General features: G+C 31.8%; 2 protein-coding genes across 3 annotated transcripts; both read right to left on the bottom strand.

The window, feature by feature from the left end:
• Window positions 1–2,873: 2,873 nt before the first annotated feature.
• LOC137835236 (B-box zinc finger protein 22) lies at window positions 2,874–6,978 on the bottom strand. 2 transcript variants are annotated; one of them, XM_068643640.1, is made up of 4 exons: window positions 6,267–6,698; window positions 4,390–4,815; window positions 4,187–4,228; window positions 2,874–3,482 (listed from the first exon to the last, which is right to left on the bottom strand). In XM_068643640.1, the coding sequence occupies exons 1-4, from the start codon at window positions 6,447–6,449 to the stop codon at window positions 3,210–3,212; spliced, it is 924 nt and encodes a 307-aa protein (XP_068499741.1). In that variant the 5' UTR covers window positions 6,450–6,698; the 3' UTR covers window positions 2,874–3,209. The 2 variants fall into 2 exon arrangements, with proteins under 2 accessions (XP_068499741.1, XP_068499742.1); XM_068643641.1 differs by lacking the exon at window positions 4,187–4,228 and having other exon boundaries at window positions 6,267–6,978.
• Window positions 6,979–15,193: 8,215 nt separating this feature from the next.
• On the bottom strand, window positions 15,194–19,697 carry LOC137835235 (NADH kinase). Its single transcript, XM_068643639.1, has 5 exons — window positions 19,480–19,697; window positions 17,962–18,207; window positions 17,743–17,823; window positions 16,190–16,341; window positions 15,194–16,078 (listed from the first exon to the last, which is right to left on the bottom strand). The coding sequence occupies exons 1-5, from the start codon at window positions 19,558–19,560 to the stop codon at window positions 15,718–15,720; spliced, it is 921 nt and encodes a 306-aa protein (XP_068499740.1). The 5' UTR covers window positions 19,561–19,697; the 3' UTR covers window positions 15,194–15,717.
• Between the last annotated feature and the right edge of the window lie 263 nt (window positions 19,698–19,960).

Below are 19,960 nucleotides of genomic sequence, written 5' to 3'. Positions count from 1 at the left end.
TTAGCTAACTTATAGGTGAAGATTAATATTTGATTAATTAAATTATAGATTTTTATAATTATATGTACAATATATTATATAACTATAATTTTTAATTTAGTCGTGATTTGTAGACTCTCTTATTTAAAGTACTATAAAAATAGTTTATTTAAAAAATAATATAAATGAAAATTATAAAGTAAATTATATTTTTCAATTAAGTAATGACAAATATTAGTTATATTTTTATTAAAAATAATTAAAAATAAAATAAAAATAGTAATAGTACTAACCATGTTCAATTAACTAAAATCATTTCAAATTGTTTCTAACATTAAAAACAAAAATTAGTTGGTTTTTTAAATTCATGTTAGATAAACCTAAACTGATATTTTGAATCTAATCATCATATGTTACATAAAAAATATCATTAAAAAAAAGTCATTACATAAAAAAAAAATTATTAAAAAAAAGAGTACAAACAAATATGAAACTAGGCTAAAACTAAAAAAAAAAGATAGTTATAGATAAAGCATCTCAACATACATACAAAAGATGATAGACACAAGCTTGCATGATTAATTAGTTACTTTTAGCTCCACTCATGTGGAATATGACTTGTACACATAGCACAGTATTTGCCTTGTTGTTTCATTCTCAATCACTCCAATTCGATATACGAATAACAAAATGTGGCTACAATTTTCATCATATATGGTTGCAAATACAGTTCATAGTGTTAAGGATTTTTTTGTTCTGAGACATGTAGGGTGTGTAGTATCAGCATTTATCTAAGGAGATTTTTTAGGTGAAATAACCTTATCATACCAATGACCTTGCCCTCATTGTTCCAAGGAATATCCTTCTTGTAGGTCCTGTTACACTGAGATTCACCACTGCACATTCAATTTCAGGTTTTGATTTTGATTTTTTTTTTCCTCTTTCACATGGATCACTATATCAAATAGAAAAGAAAAAAAAAATGGACTGAGATCAGAAAAGAAAAATATACTCCACTTAAACATATTTCAATATATTTTATTTTTTTATGGAACATAAAATTTAATTTAATTATATGAATTTGTTTATTTAAGCATATTTTAATATATATATATATATATATATATATATATTATTCGATATTGAAGAAGGAAACAACTAACAATATGAAAATTAACAACAATTTTTAATTAACCATATATCTTGGTACTAAGTACTTTAAAATAATTATAATCACACTAATATGATCGCAATACAATACTTTGTTATTCTGAAACTCAACATTATAAAAAATTGTTATTAATATACGTCATGACTCTCAAATCTATAACTATTCACTAATTCGATATTTAATACTCAATTAATAATTTAAACTTTGAAAAGTTTTCAACAAAATGACTTTCACTCAACATTACTCGATAATCTTTCGAGACGACGTTTGATATTACCAATAATTCAAAATCACTACCTTAGACGGTTCCACACTAAACCCAAAATATATATATATATGTGACTAAAGTTAAATTATGTATGTGTTGCATTTTAGTTATTTTAACATAATGGATTTATGAAAGATGTTATTGTTGTCTTACTTTAATTCAAAATGTCAATATCTTGAACCTCAATTATTAAGTTTTTTCTATTTGAAAAGATAAAATTAAAATTTTCAAACCAACAGTAAGTTTAAAATTTCATTTTTCTAAAGCAATAAATTATGGGCACGTTAACTTCAACAGAGCTTATGTTTATGGATAATCGTTTTTAAAATTATCCAAAATTTGGGTAAAAAACGTCATAAGTTGACATTGATATGATTTGAGTAACTTCACCACCATTTTACTATTAAAAGGTGTAAAAATAAAATGGTTATAAATTAATATTTATCTGGCTTCTTAAATAATATAAGATTTTTAAGTATTTCAAAACAAATTTATATACTTTATATTTTTTTAATATAATTTATACATAAAATTAAAATACTTATTTCTTGAAAATAAAGTTATCCAAAATCCAAAAGTGGAGTTTGTCATGTAGTTGGACACTTGTGACAAACTTAGTTACCTCTATCACTACCAATGTTCTGAGCAATCAAAAGAGGTTTTATAAACAGACAAGGCATCACTTTCCACAAATAATTAGTTATAACTTCTTATCTAACTTAACCGAAGGTCTTTCTCAAACTTTATCAATGCCAATGAAAATAACCAAAAATAAATAATAATAATAATAATAATAATAATAATAATAATAAAGACTTATACGAACATTATTTTAACCTTTTTCGCTTACTTGCACATTTTTAGCAAAGTAAACTCTAGACTAACCACGATTAACTTCAGTGAAGATATTTTCGTTTTGGTGGAATCAATAAAATTATTATTATTATTATTAGTTAACTAAGAATATATTATAATGTCATATATAATAATTATGTATTAATTCATGCGAGAAGTTGTTTTTAACTAATTAATAATGCAAACGTAATTTATATAATTTAAACTCTTAGTATCTGTCCTTTAATCATTAATATCACTCGCATCTTTAATCATTCTTGGCTTTTAATCAATATTATCAATCAAGAAACTTCATGCCATTTATCATACCCTTAAGTGTGCGTTTAAATACCTTTTTACTGAACTAATTTTGAATTAAACTGTTTTCAAAATATTAATTCTAGTTACAACTATTTTAAAAATAAAATGCTTACTTGAGTGTTTCATTCTAATAATAAATTATCAGTAAAATTTTGACATTTTTTTATCCAACACAAAAACTACCCAAATTACTTAATTAATTTTTTAAAACAATGTAAACATTTATTTGAAATAATAATAATGTAAACGAAATTTTAAATGCCTATATTGTCAGAAGAAATTTGGTGAAGGGGAAAACTCTTGTCACAACAAACCAATATTGAATCAGATCTCTATAATAATCCAATAGTGCATCAATATAGGATTCTAGAGCAGAAATGAGAATGTTACAAAGACCAAACTCAACAGTAGAAAGGGTTCTACACTGGGATTATTTTGTTGCTGCTTCGGAAGGCAAATTCCAGTGACATGTAGAGAGTTAGAGATTACTCCCTAGTCCCTAGAAGAAACTGAGACAGCCAAGAATAGAATCATGTAACTGATCAAATGAACCTTCAGTGCAACGTGTGAGAACTTAGAATCATACCACAAAACAATGGAATCAATGTCTCTAAGTTATTGGCAAAGAGTAAACAGTTAAAGCTGCCTCCGGCGTCTAGAAAATATACTACTGATCTCAGAGTGTTGCATTTGAGAAAACCTTATGTCAGGAACAAACAGAAGACTATCAGATGAATATTGAGTATGTTTTGGCCAGTGTAACCCAGAAGCTGTGGGTGGGGAAGGGATCTGTGGAACTGTCCATGATGAATCTGGAACCCGTTCCAAATAGTCCTCCTCCTCCTCCATTTCCTCGTCACCGGATCTTAAAAAAGGAGAATCAAAATCCCCTAACTTACCACCATCAGCCTGCATATATACTCATCATGAAAGGAAGAGGTGAAAAAGAAAATTACAGAACCATACAATACAACCATATAGATAAATGGAAAGTTGATGAAAGTTTGTTTGCAATATTAAGCAGAAAAGAAATAGACACGAATTAGGCAAAACACATGATGTAATATCGAAGGTAATTTGCCTAACTATCGATACATGGTAAGCACACAAACTCTCAAGGAATGTGAACATAATCAACTGAATGAGAATAGTGACAAGGGAAAAAAGTGTTTTAAAAAATTTGTTTGATGTGTCTATCAGTAAATTATGTACAATAATTCCTTTCCACATTCTCATTAAAGAATATCATGTTTTTAAGCACTCAATAGTGTTTTTTGGTAATTGATCACCATTGAGGCTGGCCATTCCAAAGTGTCATGGTAATGGCTCCTTGTAACCTTTAAGATGCTGATTTTTATTAATCTTTAGGAATTGTGTTTCAAGTGAAAGCCAACTGTGTATTGCACTTTTAAAAGGTCAATTTTTCAAATGCTAAAATGGATTTACAAATATGGGAGAGAAAGAAACCAACATGCACCTCAATCAACCAATCTGTCAGATTCCAATGTTTGAAATCTACTCAATGTAACCTTTTCTGACCACAAATATGCAAAAGCTATACCATATTTGCCAGTTGTTTGGTGATGTGACTAACATGTTAATAGGGCATATACCTTGGGAAGAAATGATTGGCCCCATCCCTGTCCTATTTTCACCTGCGCATATTGGTGCACTACCATACATATAATTAATCTATGGCGAAAGATGAATCTAAACTCTTGAATACTAACAAAACCTTAAAAGATGGAAACTCTACAAAACCAATCATCAGAAAATACAAGGTTATGAGGATATAATTCAACAACTATGAACATACCCTTGATGATCCTTCCATGTATTCATAATTCTGACTGAACTCGTTTAAGCCAATAAATTCGTCTATTGTCCACTGTGAGATATTTCCAGCTGTAGAACCACCACCAAAAGACTCCTTAGCTGGTGGAAACCCCTCAACTCCTCCAACTTCTATAGGTAACAATTCATTGTAATCTGATGGCTGAGGCACTGTGGAAACCTTTCTAGAGATAGAAGAGGATTTTGTATCTGAAATTTTCTCCCCAGATTCTGACTTCAAAGATGTTGATGATGCGCCAGGCTCTGTAGCTTCAAGGCCTACTCTTACACCAGTGAGAAGAAACCTCTGATGACCAGAGACATAAGTATTTGCTGTATGTATGGCCAAATCACATTTTCTGCAGAACAGAGCCCGATCCTCCAGACAGAAAAAATAGCCTAATGCTTCCTGTAAAGAGTAGCAGACTCTACCATCATCACAAGCTAATCTAAAACAGCAACCAGTTTTAATTCATTTAAACTGAACCATGATTAAATGATGACGATGGTTTCAGTAGCAGATATATTTCTTCATGTATAAGCCAAATTCTCCTATAACAATAAAGCATAAAATGAGAACAGAACATTTTTCAAACCAAACAGACGTTCTTTCAATAAGAATAAAATCATAATTTACTACAAATCCTCAAAATGTAAGTTATCAATTAAAAGAACTCATTCTTGTGAATGTTCTCAAATGAAATCAGGGCTCATTTGGTGATCGAAGTAGGCTAAGAATGAGTACATAAGAGAACAGGATACAATAGAAAAGGATGTGAGCATGATAAGCTATCATCCTATCATGTGTTGGATGCACACTAGGATGCACACTAGATAACCTAGGAAATAGTAACACAAGTTGTATGTAAATGAAAAATACGCTAACAAAAGGTAATGGTACTGATGTGGTCGGTATTAGTGCTAGTGGGGCCACTGACAATGACAGTAATGGTAATGGTAATGATGAGGCAAAGGCAACATTGACAACGGTGATGGTCCTGATGGCGACAATGACAACACTGATTGTGGTCTCAGCTCAGTAATGCACAAATGGTGAATAGTGATCAATGTTGTAGAGGTAATGGCGGTGGTGGTTATGGTGGTTGTTGTAGCCGTGGTGATAGTAGTGAAAACTATTGCAATGGCCTACATGGTGGCAGCAAGGATGGTGGTGGTATTGACAATGTTGGTGGTAGTGATCATAGTGGTAATAAAAGTAGTGTCAACCCCGACAATAATTGTGGTAGCTTAGTGATGGTGTAAAACAAAGTTGTATTATGTGAGGGTGAAAGAGGGAAATTTTCTTTATGTTGTCCTATTTATTCTTAAACCAATTCCTCTTTAGGATAACCTTTAAACTAATGAACAGCATATCATAAGCAAACAGTTAAGCTTAACAACTCAACAAACAATATATTAAATAAGATATGATAACTTCTATTTTTTTTTCCATCCTAACCAAACCACCAAACTGTTCCTCAATGGATAACATTTATATTTATTTAATCAAATTTGAAAGGAAAAAAAAACATTAACAAAACCTGCAAGAATACATTTTTCACTAAACCTCAACCTTAAACCCTTATTACAGTAGACGATATCAATCACTGAGCTTTGTTTGTAAGTCCATCAAGGATAAAGAACAAGCATAATTAGCATCACATATACTGAGTGCAAAATTAGCAGAAATAACAATTCCAATCCCCACATAAATCTCAAACAGAATCAACAGCAGTCATTTGATCAAACCAAAAACTCTCCCAAGTATTAAGCACCTCTAACTGATTCCAAAGAACAGAAAACTCCCTCCCCCCTTCTACCACACTAAAACAAAATAAAAAAACCACAAAAGCAACAAACCTGGCAAATGTCACATTTGGGCATATGAGAGGAAGAGGTAGAAAGAGAAACTCTCTGGTGCTTGCTGGCAAGCTTGTTAGCCGCATGAACCTTCTCATCACACTCCCAACACAGGGCAGCCTCATCAGCACAACACAGAACCTTGGCCTCCGCAGCCTCACAGACGTTACACTGAATCTTCATCCTGTCTACCCCAGACCCAATTCCAGTCTTCCCTCCCCCACACCAAAAGTCCCTACCTTTCCCTCAAAAAAACACTGCCTCCCCAAAAAGGTTCTCAAACTCCACCCTCTATTCTTCAGAAAGTAATAAAATGAAGGTAAATCAGAGTTAAAAAAATTAAACTTCAAGAAATTAAGATAGCCCCACTAGAAATTGAAAAAGAAAAAATGAGCTGAAGAAGAGGTTTGGGACACGACGAAGCAGAGGAGCAGGATTTAAGAAGCGGGGAGAATAGAAGAGAAAGTAAAGAAAAAAAAATGAAGGATATTTTTTGCGGCCACGAGGTTCATGTACACGTGGCAGCAAACGGGTAGTGTCGTGGCAGAGGAGACCAACTGTGCTGGCTTCGGTAATGTTACAGTAAGAAATCAAAATCTTAAAAAGAACAAAAAATCTAGGATTCTTAAATTTTTTATTTCCTAAGTGCAGCACTTTGGGAAATTTTTGGCTGAAAACTTATGGATAACTTTAGTTTTGGATATTTTTCATTTTTTCTGTATGAGGACTTTTGGGCTTTATATTTTTGCTAACCGGTGGAGGATACACGTCCGCTAATTATGAGAAATGCCTTGATTTATGTGAACAAAATGAGCGAGTAAAGGGTTGTGTCATGTCCCTTTGTACCCTAAGAAAAGGGAATGGAGTTTTGGGGAGTTTGCAGAGCGTGAAGGATGGCCCCATTGTTGAGGCAAAAGAAGCTCTGACATGAGTGGATATTTTGTAGCATAAGAAGAGATACACCATGGTTTTAGGCGAAAGGGAGGGAAAGAAATTGAAGTTCAAAACTTTGTTCTCAGTGGGTGGAGAAGATTTGAGGCAAGAGTAGGATATTTTGTTACATTGATAGTGAAAATTCAATGTTTTAATACTTAAATGGAGATAAACTTATTTTGTACCACAAAAAGAAGATAATTTAATCCAATATTTCTTGAAGAGTTGAGAGCTATTAGCACTTATTTTTATCATTATTTATTCTTATACTAAAGGGGGCAACATATAGAAATATGCCTTTAGGCATTCATGCTATTTTCCTTTTGGTCACCTGTTCTACAACTAGCTTAGACTAGGCACCATTTTTTTCCATAAAAAATTGACCTTAAAATGCCTATATGATGACTTAATTTGGGCTTTGTTAATGAAACCACTTTTTTTTCTTCCAAATATATCATACTGCCTTAGTATTTTATTTTAAAAAAATAAAAGTCATCACAAAAATGTGATTTTGTTGCTCACAAAACATTAAGAAAATGAGCTTATGTTTTCTCGTGGGGGTGGGCTCCCATTACAAAATGACTTTGCATCAATTTTAAATACAAAAGAAAATACAATTTCATTTTATAAAAATTACAAAAGAATGTATTAAGAACTTTTTACAAAAGGAGACCTATTTTATGATATATTGGAAAATGATAAAAAAAATTGTTCTTTTTTATAATTAATTTAAAAATAAAATATGCGTATGTATGAATGGGTCAGTATTGAGACAAGTAGCATATAATAAATGGACCTTGTATTTGAGTCAAGTATAATAGAGTGAATTTTGAATTTGTATTTGAGCCTATGCTAGATTAGGGTTTTCTAAACTTAACTATGGTTTCAATTGGGCTTTAAAGGGCCCAAGAGAAACCCTAAGTTGATCATACACCAATGAGGAGTGCAAGACATGTGAATACACAAGGAAGTCGTGAGGTTCATGTAGAGAGCACGATTGCACATGTATCCCCTTCTCCACTCATGTGTCAATTTCTACTAGGGTTTAAATTCAAATTGAATTCAATTTTTTCCACCATTTTCTTCTCCATTTGGATGTCTAAGCATCCTAAAAATAGGAGTGCTCCCCTCTTGCATTTTTCAACTTAGAATCAGCATGAAATGTTGCCCAAATTTAGTCATTTTAGTTGTTCCTAAGTTCTCCCTAGGTTAGTCTCCTTCTAGACTTAGTCTAGACTTTTTCCTAGTGAGTTGATGATGTGAGTTGATTTTTAGATGTCTTCATTTAAGGTGTCACTTTACTTTAAGATTGAGAATTTAAGAGTTAATTGTGATGACCTTAGGAAAATTTTCACTTGACACTAACTTAACCAAATGCTTAAGTAGGTGTGAAGGTGCATTTCACAAAGGCAAAGATAAAAGACATTGTATGGTGAGAATGTATGTAAATTGTGGAAATAAAGAAGAAAGCTAGGAAACATCAATGGAAAGGAAACATGAAGGAAATGGAAGAAGAAACTTATGGAGATGGTGGTGGGTGGTCACACCACTTGGTGGGAGGAAACCACCAAGATAAGTGTTAGGCCGCCACTTGAGAGTTTCATTCTTTTCAAGATAAGACCAAAAGGAAGAGGAGACAATACTCACTCAAGCTCTCACAATATTTGTCCAGAGTAACTTTTCTATTCAATTTCAACATGTCAAATACAATGGGTAGGTCTCCTATTTATAGGTGAAGGAGCCTTGAAAAACAAGCAAGAGGGGTAGGATGGGAAAAGGGAAAAAATAGGCAGCCTTAGGGTTTGACTTAAACCCGCATCCTAGGCTTGTCCTTCTAGAAACTAGGTCAAATTGTCTTCCTAAAGGGCTAGGAACAAACTAAAATGATAGCTACACCCCCTATTATGCTAAAGGCACCTTATTCTAGCTTATCTTTGCTATTTGGACCCATAAAGTGAGCCCAATTTATTTACAAATTGTTTTATTCTTTAAGAAGACCAGCAAGAAGAACAGTAGATGCTCTGGTTTGTGTCCATTTCTTCCTCTAGTGAGGTCTGCTAAATTGTTGGTGAGGTCTTCACTTAATTGTTGAGATGACTTCTCATAGTGTGCATCCTTGGTCATCTCTTCTTGGCTTGGTTTGCATCAGTTGACCTCACCTCTCACTTGCATAATTATTCCTTTCCATTGCAATCATTGAATGTTCTCCTTGAGTGTATCCAAGCTTCCACAACCATGCTCCATCCATTTTTCATTCAAAGATTTAAATCATAGGGAAGATTAGTGAAATAAGGAGTTTATCACTTGGTATCAAGAGCTTTGGTTATAAAAAGTTAAGTAGCTCTAACTTCTTCTCCTAATTGCTTTTCATATTGTCATGTTGTTTACGTATTTGTTTTGATATCTTAAGCTTTTTTTACCGATTGGTTTGGTGTTTTTTTTCTTCTTGTTTTGTTTAAATGTTTTTCTTTATATTGAATATCGAGTTGTTGCTCCTATGTGTTTTAATTTGAGTATTTGTATGTAATTTTACTTTATGATGAGTTTATTTGCATTTTTTTTGGAATTATTTTATTTTTGAGACATTTTTATTTTAAGATCATATTATATGTGTTGCCTAGAGTCATGTTTAGTCCTAATATGTCATAAACTCCACTAGTTGTGGTTTTGGATTTTTCATTTGAGTTGCAATAGTAAAAGTCGCATACTTTTGGTGCCTTTGAGTGCTTTTGTGTTTCAATTTTGAGTTATTGACTTACTATTAGATCATTAGTAATTTCTTAGAGTTAGGTTTCTATTGTGTCTTTATTTTCATAATCTACTTTGATTCTTGTAGGTTTCTATTCGACTAGTTTCAATTGTTTCATTTCAAAACTTCATTCAAGTGAACTACTTGTGAGTATGATTATGTGAACTGTGTGACTAGTTTTGTGGATTTGAGATTTGAATTTGAATTTTGAAAATAAAATGTACCTACTCCTACAAAAGAAAAAGAAAAAAGAGAGAGAAATAAACAAAAGAAAAAAGCCAAAAGGAGTATAGTTTTTGGACAATAACAATTCAGCAAGCACCTTAAGCATAACCATTAAAAGACATTAAAATTGAATATGTCATATGAAGTGAAACATTCTTTGTATATTAGCAACATGTTATTAGCAGAAGGCCTAAAACACAACCTACTTAGCATAAGTCAATTATGTGATAGGTCTTTGAGAGTGTTTTCTCATATCTTTGAAAGGTCTTGATTTTAAAGGGAGATTAGGACTAGTTTGCTTGGAGAGGTGTTGAATACTCATTCCTAGACAAGTGTTAAGAGTTGTGTGCTTAGATAGGTGTTGAATACTCATTCATGGAGAGGTGTTAAGACTCATGTGCCTAAAGAGGTATTAAAACTTGTTGTACCTGGAGAGGTGTAAGAATACTTATCCTGGAGAGGTGTTAAAACTTGTTTAGTGAAAATCTTTTAAGTATTTTTCTTAAAGGTACTAGACATAGCCCAAGTTGTAGGGTGAACTAGTATAAATTTGTGTCTACTTTTCTTTACTCTACACTCTATTAGATGTTGCATTTGTTTGTTAATTTGGAAATTAAGTTCAGACTCCATTCAACCCCCCACCCTTTTGGAGTCAATTGCACCTTTAACCACAAGGTCAAAGAATGTACTTCACATCATTAGTCTGTCTAGTGGAACTCACTCTGTTGATTGAGAATTAAATGCAATCTGTTGAGACATGTGTATTTCTCTCTTCCTTAATTTATCTACATTACATGTTATTATTTTTTTTACTAACTTAGGAAGGAGAGTTATTGTGAAAACATGTATTTGATCATTATTCTTTATTTAATCATTGCAACTAAAACATTGACTTGGTTTTGTCATGATCCATCAGACACAAGAAATAGGATTTGATCATTTTTTAAAATCAATTAGAAAATTATCTTAGACAAGTGATCAGTGGAGTCGTAATAACATCTAACAGGATGCATAAAATGAAAAAGATAGAGTTTTATTGTTTTGATAAACTAAACCATTGTCCGAGTATTGTTAATAAGACGATATTTGCCAAAAGTTGTTAAAACTTGATAAAAACACAATTCAACACTTCCTTTTGATGTTTTTCCTTGTTTTCACGGGTGTTAATTGTAATTTTTACTTAATTCTCGTAATTGGACCCACTTGGATGTTTTATCTTGCGTAAGCCACATCTAAAACTCCATTACTCTAATTTGGACTTATTAGAAAGTTAAGAGATATTGACACTACAAAAAATAGGGAAATCATAAGGGAGGGTTGAATTGTGATTTAATTACTTTCTAAAAAAATTTGCAAGCATGGTCCCCTTGTGAGTCCTCAAATGAAATTTCTAGTTAAGGGTTCATATGATTAATATTTCTTTTGATGAACTTACACAAATGCATACATGCTTTAGGCTAATTTGTTGAGACATATTATCTTAACACAATGTGTTTTCATTAATACTTTTTTGCCCAATGCGTCTTGATGAAATATAGATGATTCCTCATTAATACTTTATAGCAAACTTGGTCAGAAAGAGATATTTGAAAACTTATTTTAAACGCAACTCTTTTTGTCCAAGAGGTCACAACAAACATAGGTTTTGCAACTCAACAAAAACACTTGATTGATGTATTTTATAGTTTAATTTAATAAGTGATCAGATCATATTTCTTGTGTTTGACCAACCTCTTGATATGTAGATTTAAATATTTAATCTAAAAAAACTTTGATAAAAACATTTATTGAAAGTACTCTCACAATAACTTTTCTTCTTGAGGTAGTGCAAATGATAATAACAAATAATGTAAAGGAGATAAGGAAGAAAGAACATATACACAACACTTTTATATTTGTTCATCTATCATAACAAACTACATCCAGCTCTTGGCCAACAACACTAGTTCAACTAGGCAGACTATTGTTGTAAAGTACACTATTGTATTATTGACACTAGCCACTATTGACTTAGCGGAGTATTCGTTGGGCTCATAGCCACTCTTGGCTAACCCCTTAAGCATTCTTTACTCAAGCCACTCTTGACTGACACCAAGTATTCTTTATTCAAGTCACTCCTAACTTACCCGAAGTATTCTTTACATGTAGCCAGCCTTGGCTAACCAAGTATTTTAACCCTGTCAAGGAATATTCTTTCCTTAAGCCATTATTGGATAAATTGAGTATTATTTTCCCTTTAACCACTCCTGGATAGCGTAAGAAAGATTGAAGGTTTAAGTGCTCGTCTAATCATTAGGTCTAACTACTAGAGAGCACTTACATCTTTTGATGAATACAAGGTTTTAGTTCTCTCTATCTCCAAGTTCAGATTATCTTTCACTCTAGGAAGGGGTTGCGTCTTTCAACGTATACAATGAATAATCATTCTCTCCTAGGTAGTTAGAGAAACATTGTTAGTGTTCTCCTTGAGGCTTAAACGGATCCAGATATTTGGCAGTCTTTCTACTCTTAGCTTGGGGAACCTTCTCTGAAGCTTTGAGGATGGTTTCACATCTAAACAGTATTTTGGCACAATGCATATTTTCTTTTAACATTTAGAATGGTGTTATATTTCAAAATATATAGGTGAGAAGCTCTTATATGAGGGGATGAGTTGATCGATTCATCACTTTCATTTACATTTAGATCAAATGCTCATTTTCTATGAGATTTAGACATTTCCAATTTACATTTTTGTACTTTTTCCAATTCAAAATCAAAGTTATTGTGTTCTTTACTTTTCTAATTCAAGTTTTTTCAAAAAAAAATCCCTTTCCTTTCTTTTAATTCTTGCTTTCTTTTCTTTAAAGTCTTTTACATTTATTCCTCGTACAAAATTCTTAATTGCATTCTACATTGTTTTCTTTACATTCATTTAAATTCTTTTAATTTTTGTTTTGGAATTACATTTTGTTCTTACGTTGAAAATGGATAATTAATATTTTTCTAACTAGTTTAAGACTCAAGAAATGCGGTAACAGTATTAATTTCAAATACTAAACTAGATTCGGTGCATATTATTTTTTCCTTGAAATTTGTAATGCACACTTGTAAATATATTTTTCATTGAGATTTTCATAAAGTGTGATTGCACTCTTGGTTTCTTTTGTTCAAATTAATTTTCATAAAGTGTGAAGCTTTCAAATATTTCTTATTCTATGCTTTAATTTATGTGCACTTCCAAGGTATGAAACATCTCATTCTTTAATTGCTTGCTAAAATTGGATTCAAAATTGATTTACATCTTCGAGAGATGTGAACTGTATTGAACTCTATATTACAAAATTGAAAAATTGCAAAATTTAAGGTAAACTTAATTGTTTGAGAGTGATTTAGCAATTGTTCTTCAAATATCATCATTACTTAAACAACATTCTCTTCATTTTATTCTTATAATAATGTAATCATTGAAATTTGTTGTGACAAATTACTTGAATTAGCTTTTCATTTTGTTTTGTGTCTCCTTGTAGATGTCATGTTTCTTTTCTAAACATAAGTTGTATAAAGATAGAAACAATAGAACATATATTGTTGGAGATCTCACATTGATTAAAGATAAATATATTTAAGACTATACAAATGAATGTAAACCTCACCTTATGAACTGGTTTTATAAGGTTGCCTTAAGTTTAAAGTTCACTTCTTAATATGATATCACAGTCATTTAGAGCCTATCCTATCGAGAGTTTGTTGGACTTATCAAGCTACTCGCTATCGGACCATCCATAATATATAGTTTGATGCATGAGTTGACAGGTTTGGGAGTGAAAGGGTGTATTGAAGATCTCACATCGACTAGAAATTAAGACATTTCCTAATATATGAGTAGGTGCAAACCTCACCTTATAAGTTAGTTTTATAAAATTAAGTTAGACTTAAGGTCTATTTTTTAATATATATATATATATATATATATAAATATAACAAATATCACAATTTGTTTCCTTTTAATAGTATTGAGTGCTCAGAATTGATTCTATATTAATTCTTTCTATAGAGTGTTTATAGTAGTTGTTGAAATCATTAGACTCTTACCATGTATGACTGATTACATATAGAAAGTATTGAACGTTGTTGTTTATGAATTATTTAACCTTTAACAACTAAAATTTTGAATATTCTGATATTGTTTTATGTGTGACATTCTATCCATATATTTAAATTATATATTTGAGAAACAAACTATGATGTTAGATAGTATTAACTAATATATGATAATTAATTCACCAGTTAAACAGTTAATTATATTTGTCATCTTCAAAACTTTAACTAACAATAATCTAATGCTTTTAGACTATATTAGATTGTCTAGGTCTTAATAATGGAGTAGTTGGGAAGGATGCAAGAGAGATTCAGAAAATCTCAAATTAAGTAAGCAATGGAGAAAGAACATAAAATTTGAATAACTAAGAAGGTTGGGGCTTGGGTTTTGTGCCATTTTGGTTTTGTGCCATTTTATAAAAAATTTGTTAATCAAAGGTGAAGAGTAATAGAACAAATAATCAATTACTTATCAACCTAATTGATTATATTATGCATAAAATACAATACTATTATATTTAGTCGAATAAATTGACCGAAAATCAAGCGTTAAATTTTTGACACATGTTTTCAGAATAGAAAAACGATTTTTCTCTAGTGAACGAACTTCAGAGAAATTTGTCCAGCAAATACTCAAATTCTAACAAAAGGATTATACTTTCCCACCAGTAAATAAAAACGTGTAACAAGAAACTAAAACCAAGCCATTTTGATATATAACCAAAAGCTAAAAATTGAGATATTTTGAGAGAATAAAATCATATTTAAACCTATACTAAAGAGACGTTACATTAAAGCTCCAAAGCGGCGCTTTATTGAACATGATGTTTCAGAAACCAGATCCGATCTGTAAAATAAGAGTAAAAGATTGCATTGACACTAGAATTCCAATAATGTATATGGTTTGATTTTGATGTATTCCTATATCAGCCTACAAAAGGGATAAAAAAATGTTAATCTGTATGTATTATGTAAGATTACCAAATCATTAGGCAGTAGCAGCACATAATCTGGTTGGTTGCATTCTTGGTCGTGTATATCCACTGCAAGAACATTCTTTACAGCCAGCTATCAGCAAAAAAATACAATAGCATCTCCAAGATGGGCCTGTGTTTTAGCTTTAATAAAAGGGAAGGGTGTAACAAAGGTCTCTCATCCACTATAAAAGATAAAAGTTGAGACGCACTAAGTAGCAAAATGCCCTGGCTATATATGAGCCACAAGACTTTCCATTATGAAATATACACTCCCCTTGGAGCTTATGAGTGATGCGTACATAAGATACTTTAACCTCCTAAATCTAAAGTCAAGTCAGCTTCAAATTTATGGCCATCGTATTAATGCATGAGATTCTGAATTGCATTTGTAGCTCAAGCCTTAAGAACGATGTCAACTCATGTGGCCAAAATTTGCTTATTCTCCCGATGAGGATATGCCGAGAAATTTAGTTGTCATCTTCTCTAACTATAACAAATGATGAGGCAAGATAACTTTCAGAACTGGTGCTCTGGAAGATATCTCAATGATATCTCCATCTTGGATGGCATGATTGATATGAGAACCATCAATATATATCACACCTTTTCTACAGGTCCATGTAGCAACTAATGTCTGGTCATGTTTGATCAATCCATGCATAAGATCTGAGGCTGCCCCAGATGAAATAGGCTCCCTTGTCATGTACTGGAGATCCCGAGATAAAATTGGCATTGGAAATCCACCAGCTGAATGCATTGCAGCAGTTGAACCAGCAGCTGTTGAAACTCGTAGACCACTTGATCTGCAGTTAACGAGAGGGGAACATGACTTGTCACCCTCTTTGATTCTGCAAAAATATATGCTCAGTTGGCTTCGTTTCAGAGAATTAATGCTCTGAGATGAAATTAAGAAAATGTATGAGTTGAAGAGTTTTAATTTCTCACTGGATAGATCATACCTGAAGGAGAACCTAGAAAGCGAAGCAGGACATGGGTGTGCAACTAAGATATCATTGAGAGCATAAGTTGACAAGTGTAGTGCGTTAACAGATATCATGGTCCTTGTTAATTCGGAAGGAAGAAATTGACCTTCAAGTATACCATCTAATACCTGAAAAAGATTTTAAAAACTAGATTAGAAGAAATATTATACTGAAAGCAACAAAATTCAAAGATGAAAATCCTTTCTAATTCTTAATTTTAACACAGGTTTTGTCTAATTTCTATTTGTTACACATTGTCCCACTTTTTCACCTTTCAATTGCCTATACAAGCAGGAGAATGTTCAGCTTAGATTTCATGTCCGGAGAAAATCCCTTAATTTGCATATATCATATACATACAATAATATGATTTTTTTTTCACTGGAAATAAGCATTTGAACCTGAACATTTATCCAAAATTTGAACAAATCACAAAATATAGAGTAACATCATAAACAAGAAAACTTTAGGGTAAATGACCAATTTCATCCTTCAATGTAAAACGCTGACAATTAAGTTCTTGAAAGAACAAAAAAAGATAAAATTGATCCCTATATGTGTAAAAATAGAAAATTGGTCCTTGAATATTATAATTTAATGACAAAACAATCTATAATTAGTATCAAATTGATTCTTAAAATTATATTTTAATGACAAAATAATCTCACAAAACTTAAAAGCTAAAATATAATTTACACATGCGTGGAATTAATCATATTTTTTTCATTTTTTCAAAGATTAAATTGGCAATGCGTCACACATTCAGGGACCAGATTGGTCATATACCAAAACTTTAATATGGGGAACAACAAATTGTTATGCTTAAGATAGACAAAATAAGATACTTAAGAACTTTTATTCTATGACTGGATTCCCTTTCAAAAGATAATGCCACTTGTGCTGCAGGCTTGCAGCTCATCAACTTACGAACTACAATCGTATCAAATTGCAGGTTTTGTGATAAAATTGAAACCTGCATCAGAGTTGAGTTGAGTGGCCAAAAACGTACTTATAAAGGAGGGAATGAACTTTGGACAGACATCAACGTTAGCTAGTCTGATTTCTCACAATTGTTTAGAGGTACATTCTGAACCTCAAATCAATCCTATCTCTGTTTCATGTCACATGACAGTATAATGATTAAATTGGTTTCACAGGAGTAATTACTGGTTCATCATTATGATACATTAACAACAGTGTCATCAAATTTGAACATTTCAAGTTACTGAATAATAAAACTTCATTCTACACATGCTTGCTGCCACACCTCAAGGAGTAGCAAAGAAGGAAAATGATTACTGATAAGTCACATCACAGTATAATGATTAAATTGGTTTCACTGGAGTAATTACTGGTTCATCATTATTATACATTGACAACAGTGTCATCAAATTTGAACATTTCAAGTTACTGAATAATAAAACTTCATTCTACACATGCTTGCTGCCATACCACAAGGAGTAGCAAAGAAAGAAAATGATTACTGATAATCTTTCCAATATAGGTAGAGAAAGAACAGCTAAGCTTACTTGTTCAAAGTTTTCAACAGTGGCAGCACAAAGATGGCCTGTGCTTCTGGTAGCATCAAATTCACTGCTGAACTGCTCCACCTATTGCAAATGGAATTTGACCAAATAACCTGGTCAGTTTGGTTATTTATTTGCATAATCCAAAAGAAGATCAAATGAAACATATGAACATAGAAGCTAATATATCAATAGTAAAGCCCAAACTATATGTATATATACCTCATCAATCAGTGTAGGGTCAGAATTCACTCCAAGAACAGGAATTTTGTCATCCAATGAATGGCTAGCCTGCAGAAGAGTTCCATCACCACCAACGGTAACAACTAGATCCACATCATTAATGGGTGGTGACAAATTGTTACGCAGTACAGCTTTCCATTCAACTGACTTTTTTTGCAGAATAGCTTGACAAAAGTTAATTGCATCATGGTGTACCTTACGCCTATTCTCCAAGAACTGTAAGATCTGCAATTTTCCTGACAGAATTCAAATTTCAAACGGCTCTAATATGCCTAACATCCATGTAAAATAAAAGCCAAAAATCCTGGAAGCACCCCTTATTATGTAAGGATGTAAGACATCACATCTGATGCACTGATACTGCAATTTGTTTCACGTATCAACCAATACAACGTATCTGTATATCCGATACTCTAGGATACTTTATTGAAACTTAACGATGAAGTACTCAATCTTTGAAGAACTAATACTTTTAGAAGACAATAATTTATAATTTATTTTGACAATGTCTAAGAAATGTGATCTTAATTTGGATCCTCACAAGCAACTACATATTTATTATGTTTTAAGAATTGTTATACATTTTTAACTACGTATCTGTCACGCATTGTATCCTGTTATTTTCAAAATAAGCATATCGTCATATCAGACACACATCATATCCGATTCATGTATCGTATTTGTGTACCATAGCATCATATATACAAGGGTTGATTTATCAGATACTTCCACAGTAACCAAAGTACAAACATCAGCTTATTCGTATCTTATCCTTTGTTAATTATATAGGGTAGGGTGTACTAAGAAAGAACTCTTCTTATTGTAAGAAAGGTGGACTATAAATCTGATTCATAGAGTCATACAAGAATGGTTAAGATTAAAAGCTACTGGTTACATGATCACATAAAAAAGTCATGCAATTTTCCTTTAATCCTTACTCTTCAAATATGATCTTATATTCTACATTTGTAGTTCTAGTTTCTCCCAATAAGAAGAATCGTATTGTTAAATGGTCAAAATTAACTCTTCTGACAAAAAGCCCGTTCTCACCTAATACACACACAAAAACAGAATTCTTTATGGTTCTAATTCATTGGTAAGAAACTAAATTACTAGTACTACCCCATCTTTTACCATCACGAACAAGGACGTATAAAGAAGCGTTGAGCATTCAACTAAAGCTTTCTAGGTTAAAATGAAGGTAGGCAGCAGGGAAATGGCAATGTAGCAGGAATGTACCCAAAAATGTTGGACCTTTTTTATTTCCCATCTACCCATTTTAGAATACAAGTTCCCAACCAAGCACAAACAAACAAATCCCACATTAACATTTCACCAAACAATATGCGTGCATATGGGAAAGTGTGGAACCAACCTTTCAACCGTTGTTTCCTAAACGAATGCTCAAAGAAGAAAACAAAACCATCACGGGAATTATAAAAACATGAGAAAGGGGTGATGAAACGAAGAGGGAAGATGGGGTAGAGGCAATGTTACCTGAGGGGGGCTGTGGGAAGGTGGTGAAGATACAGTTAAGGGTTTTAACAGCAGTAATAGTCTCTTCATCTTCATCACCATTTGCTTTTGCTTTTAGCACTGTCAATTCTCCTTAAAACGTTGCCAACTTGCAATTGCAGGGTCACACAGCATAATCACAACACCTTTTCTTTGCCTAGGTCTTTCCTTCTAAATGAACTAGTTTTTTACCAGTGCACGGAAATTAAACTGCATAGGTTTATTTATTTATTAAATTTTATTATTCATTTTAAAATAACAAATTTTAGATATTACTTATATATTAATTATTAAATTTTATAAAAAAACATAAATATTTAAATTAATTAACAGTACGAATATGTTTATAAATTTAATTAACTACAATATGAATTATAAAAAAGTAAAAATATAATTTTTATAATTAAATATATATATATATAAACAAATACAAAGAAAATATTTATATATCAGTGTTCTTGTC

Source organism: Phaseolus vulgaris, chromosome 5 (genome assembly GCF_000499845.2).
Source record: "Phaseolus vulgaris cultivar G19833 chromosome 5, P. vulgaris v2.0, whole genome shotgun sequence".
NCBI classification, from domain to species: Eukaryota; Viridiplantae; Streptophyta; class Magnoliopsida; order Fabales; family Fabaceae; genus Phaseolus; species Phaseolus vulgaris.
The sequence above is the reverse complement of the archived record's forward strand: the minus strand, read 5'-3'. Positions and strand labels throughout refer to the sequence as shown.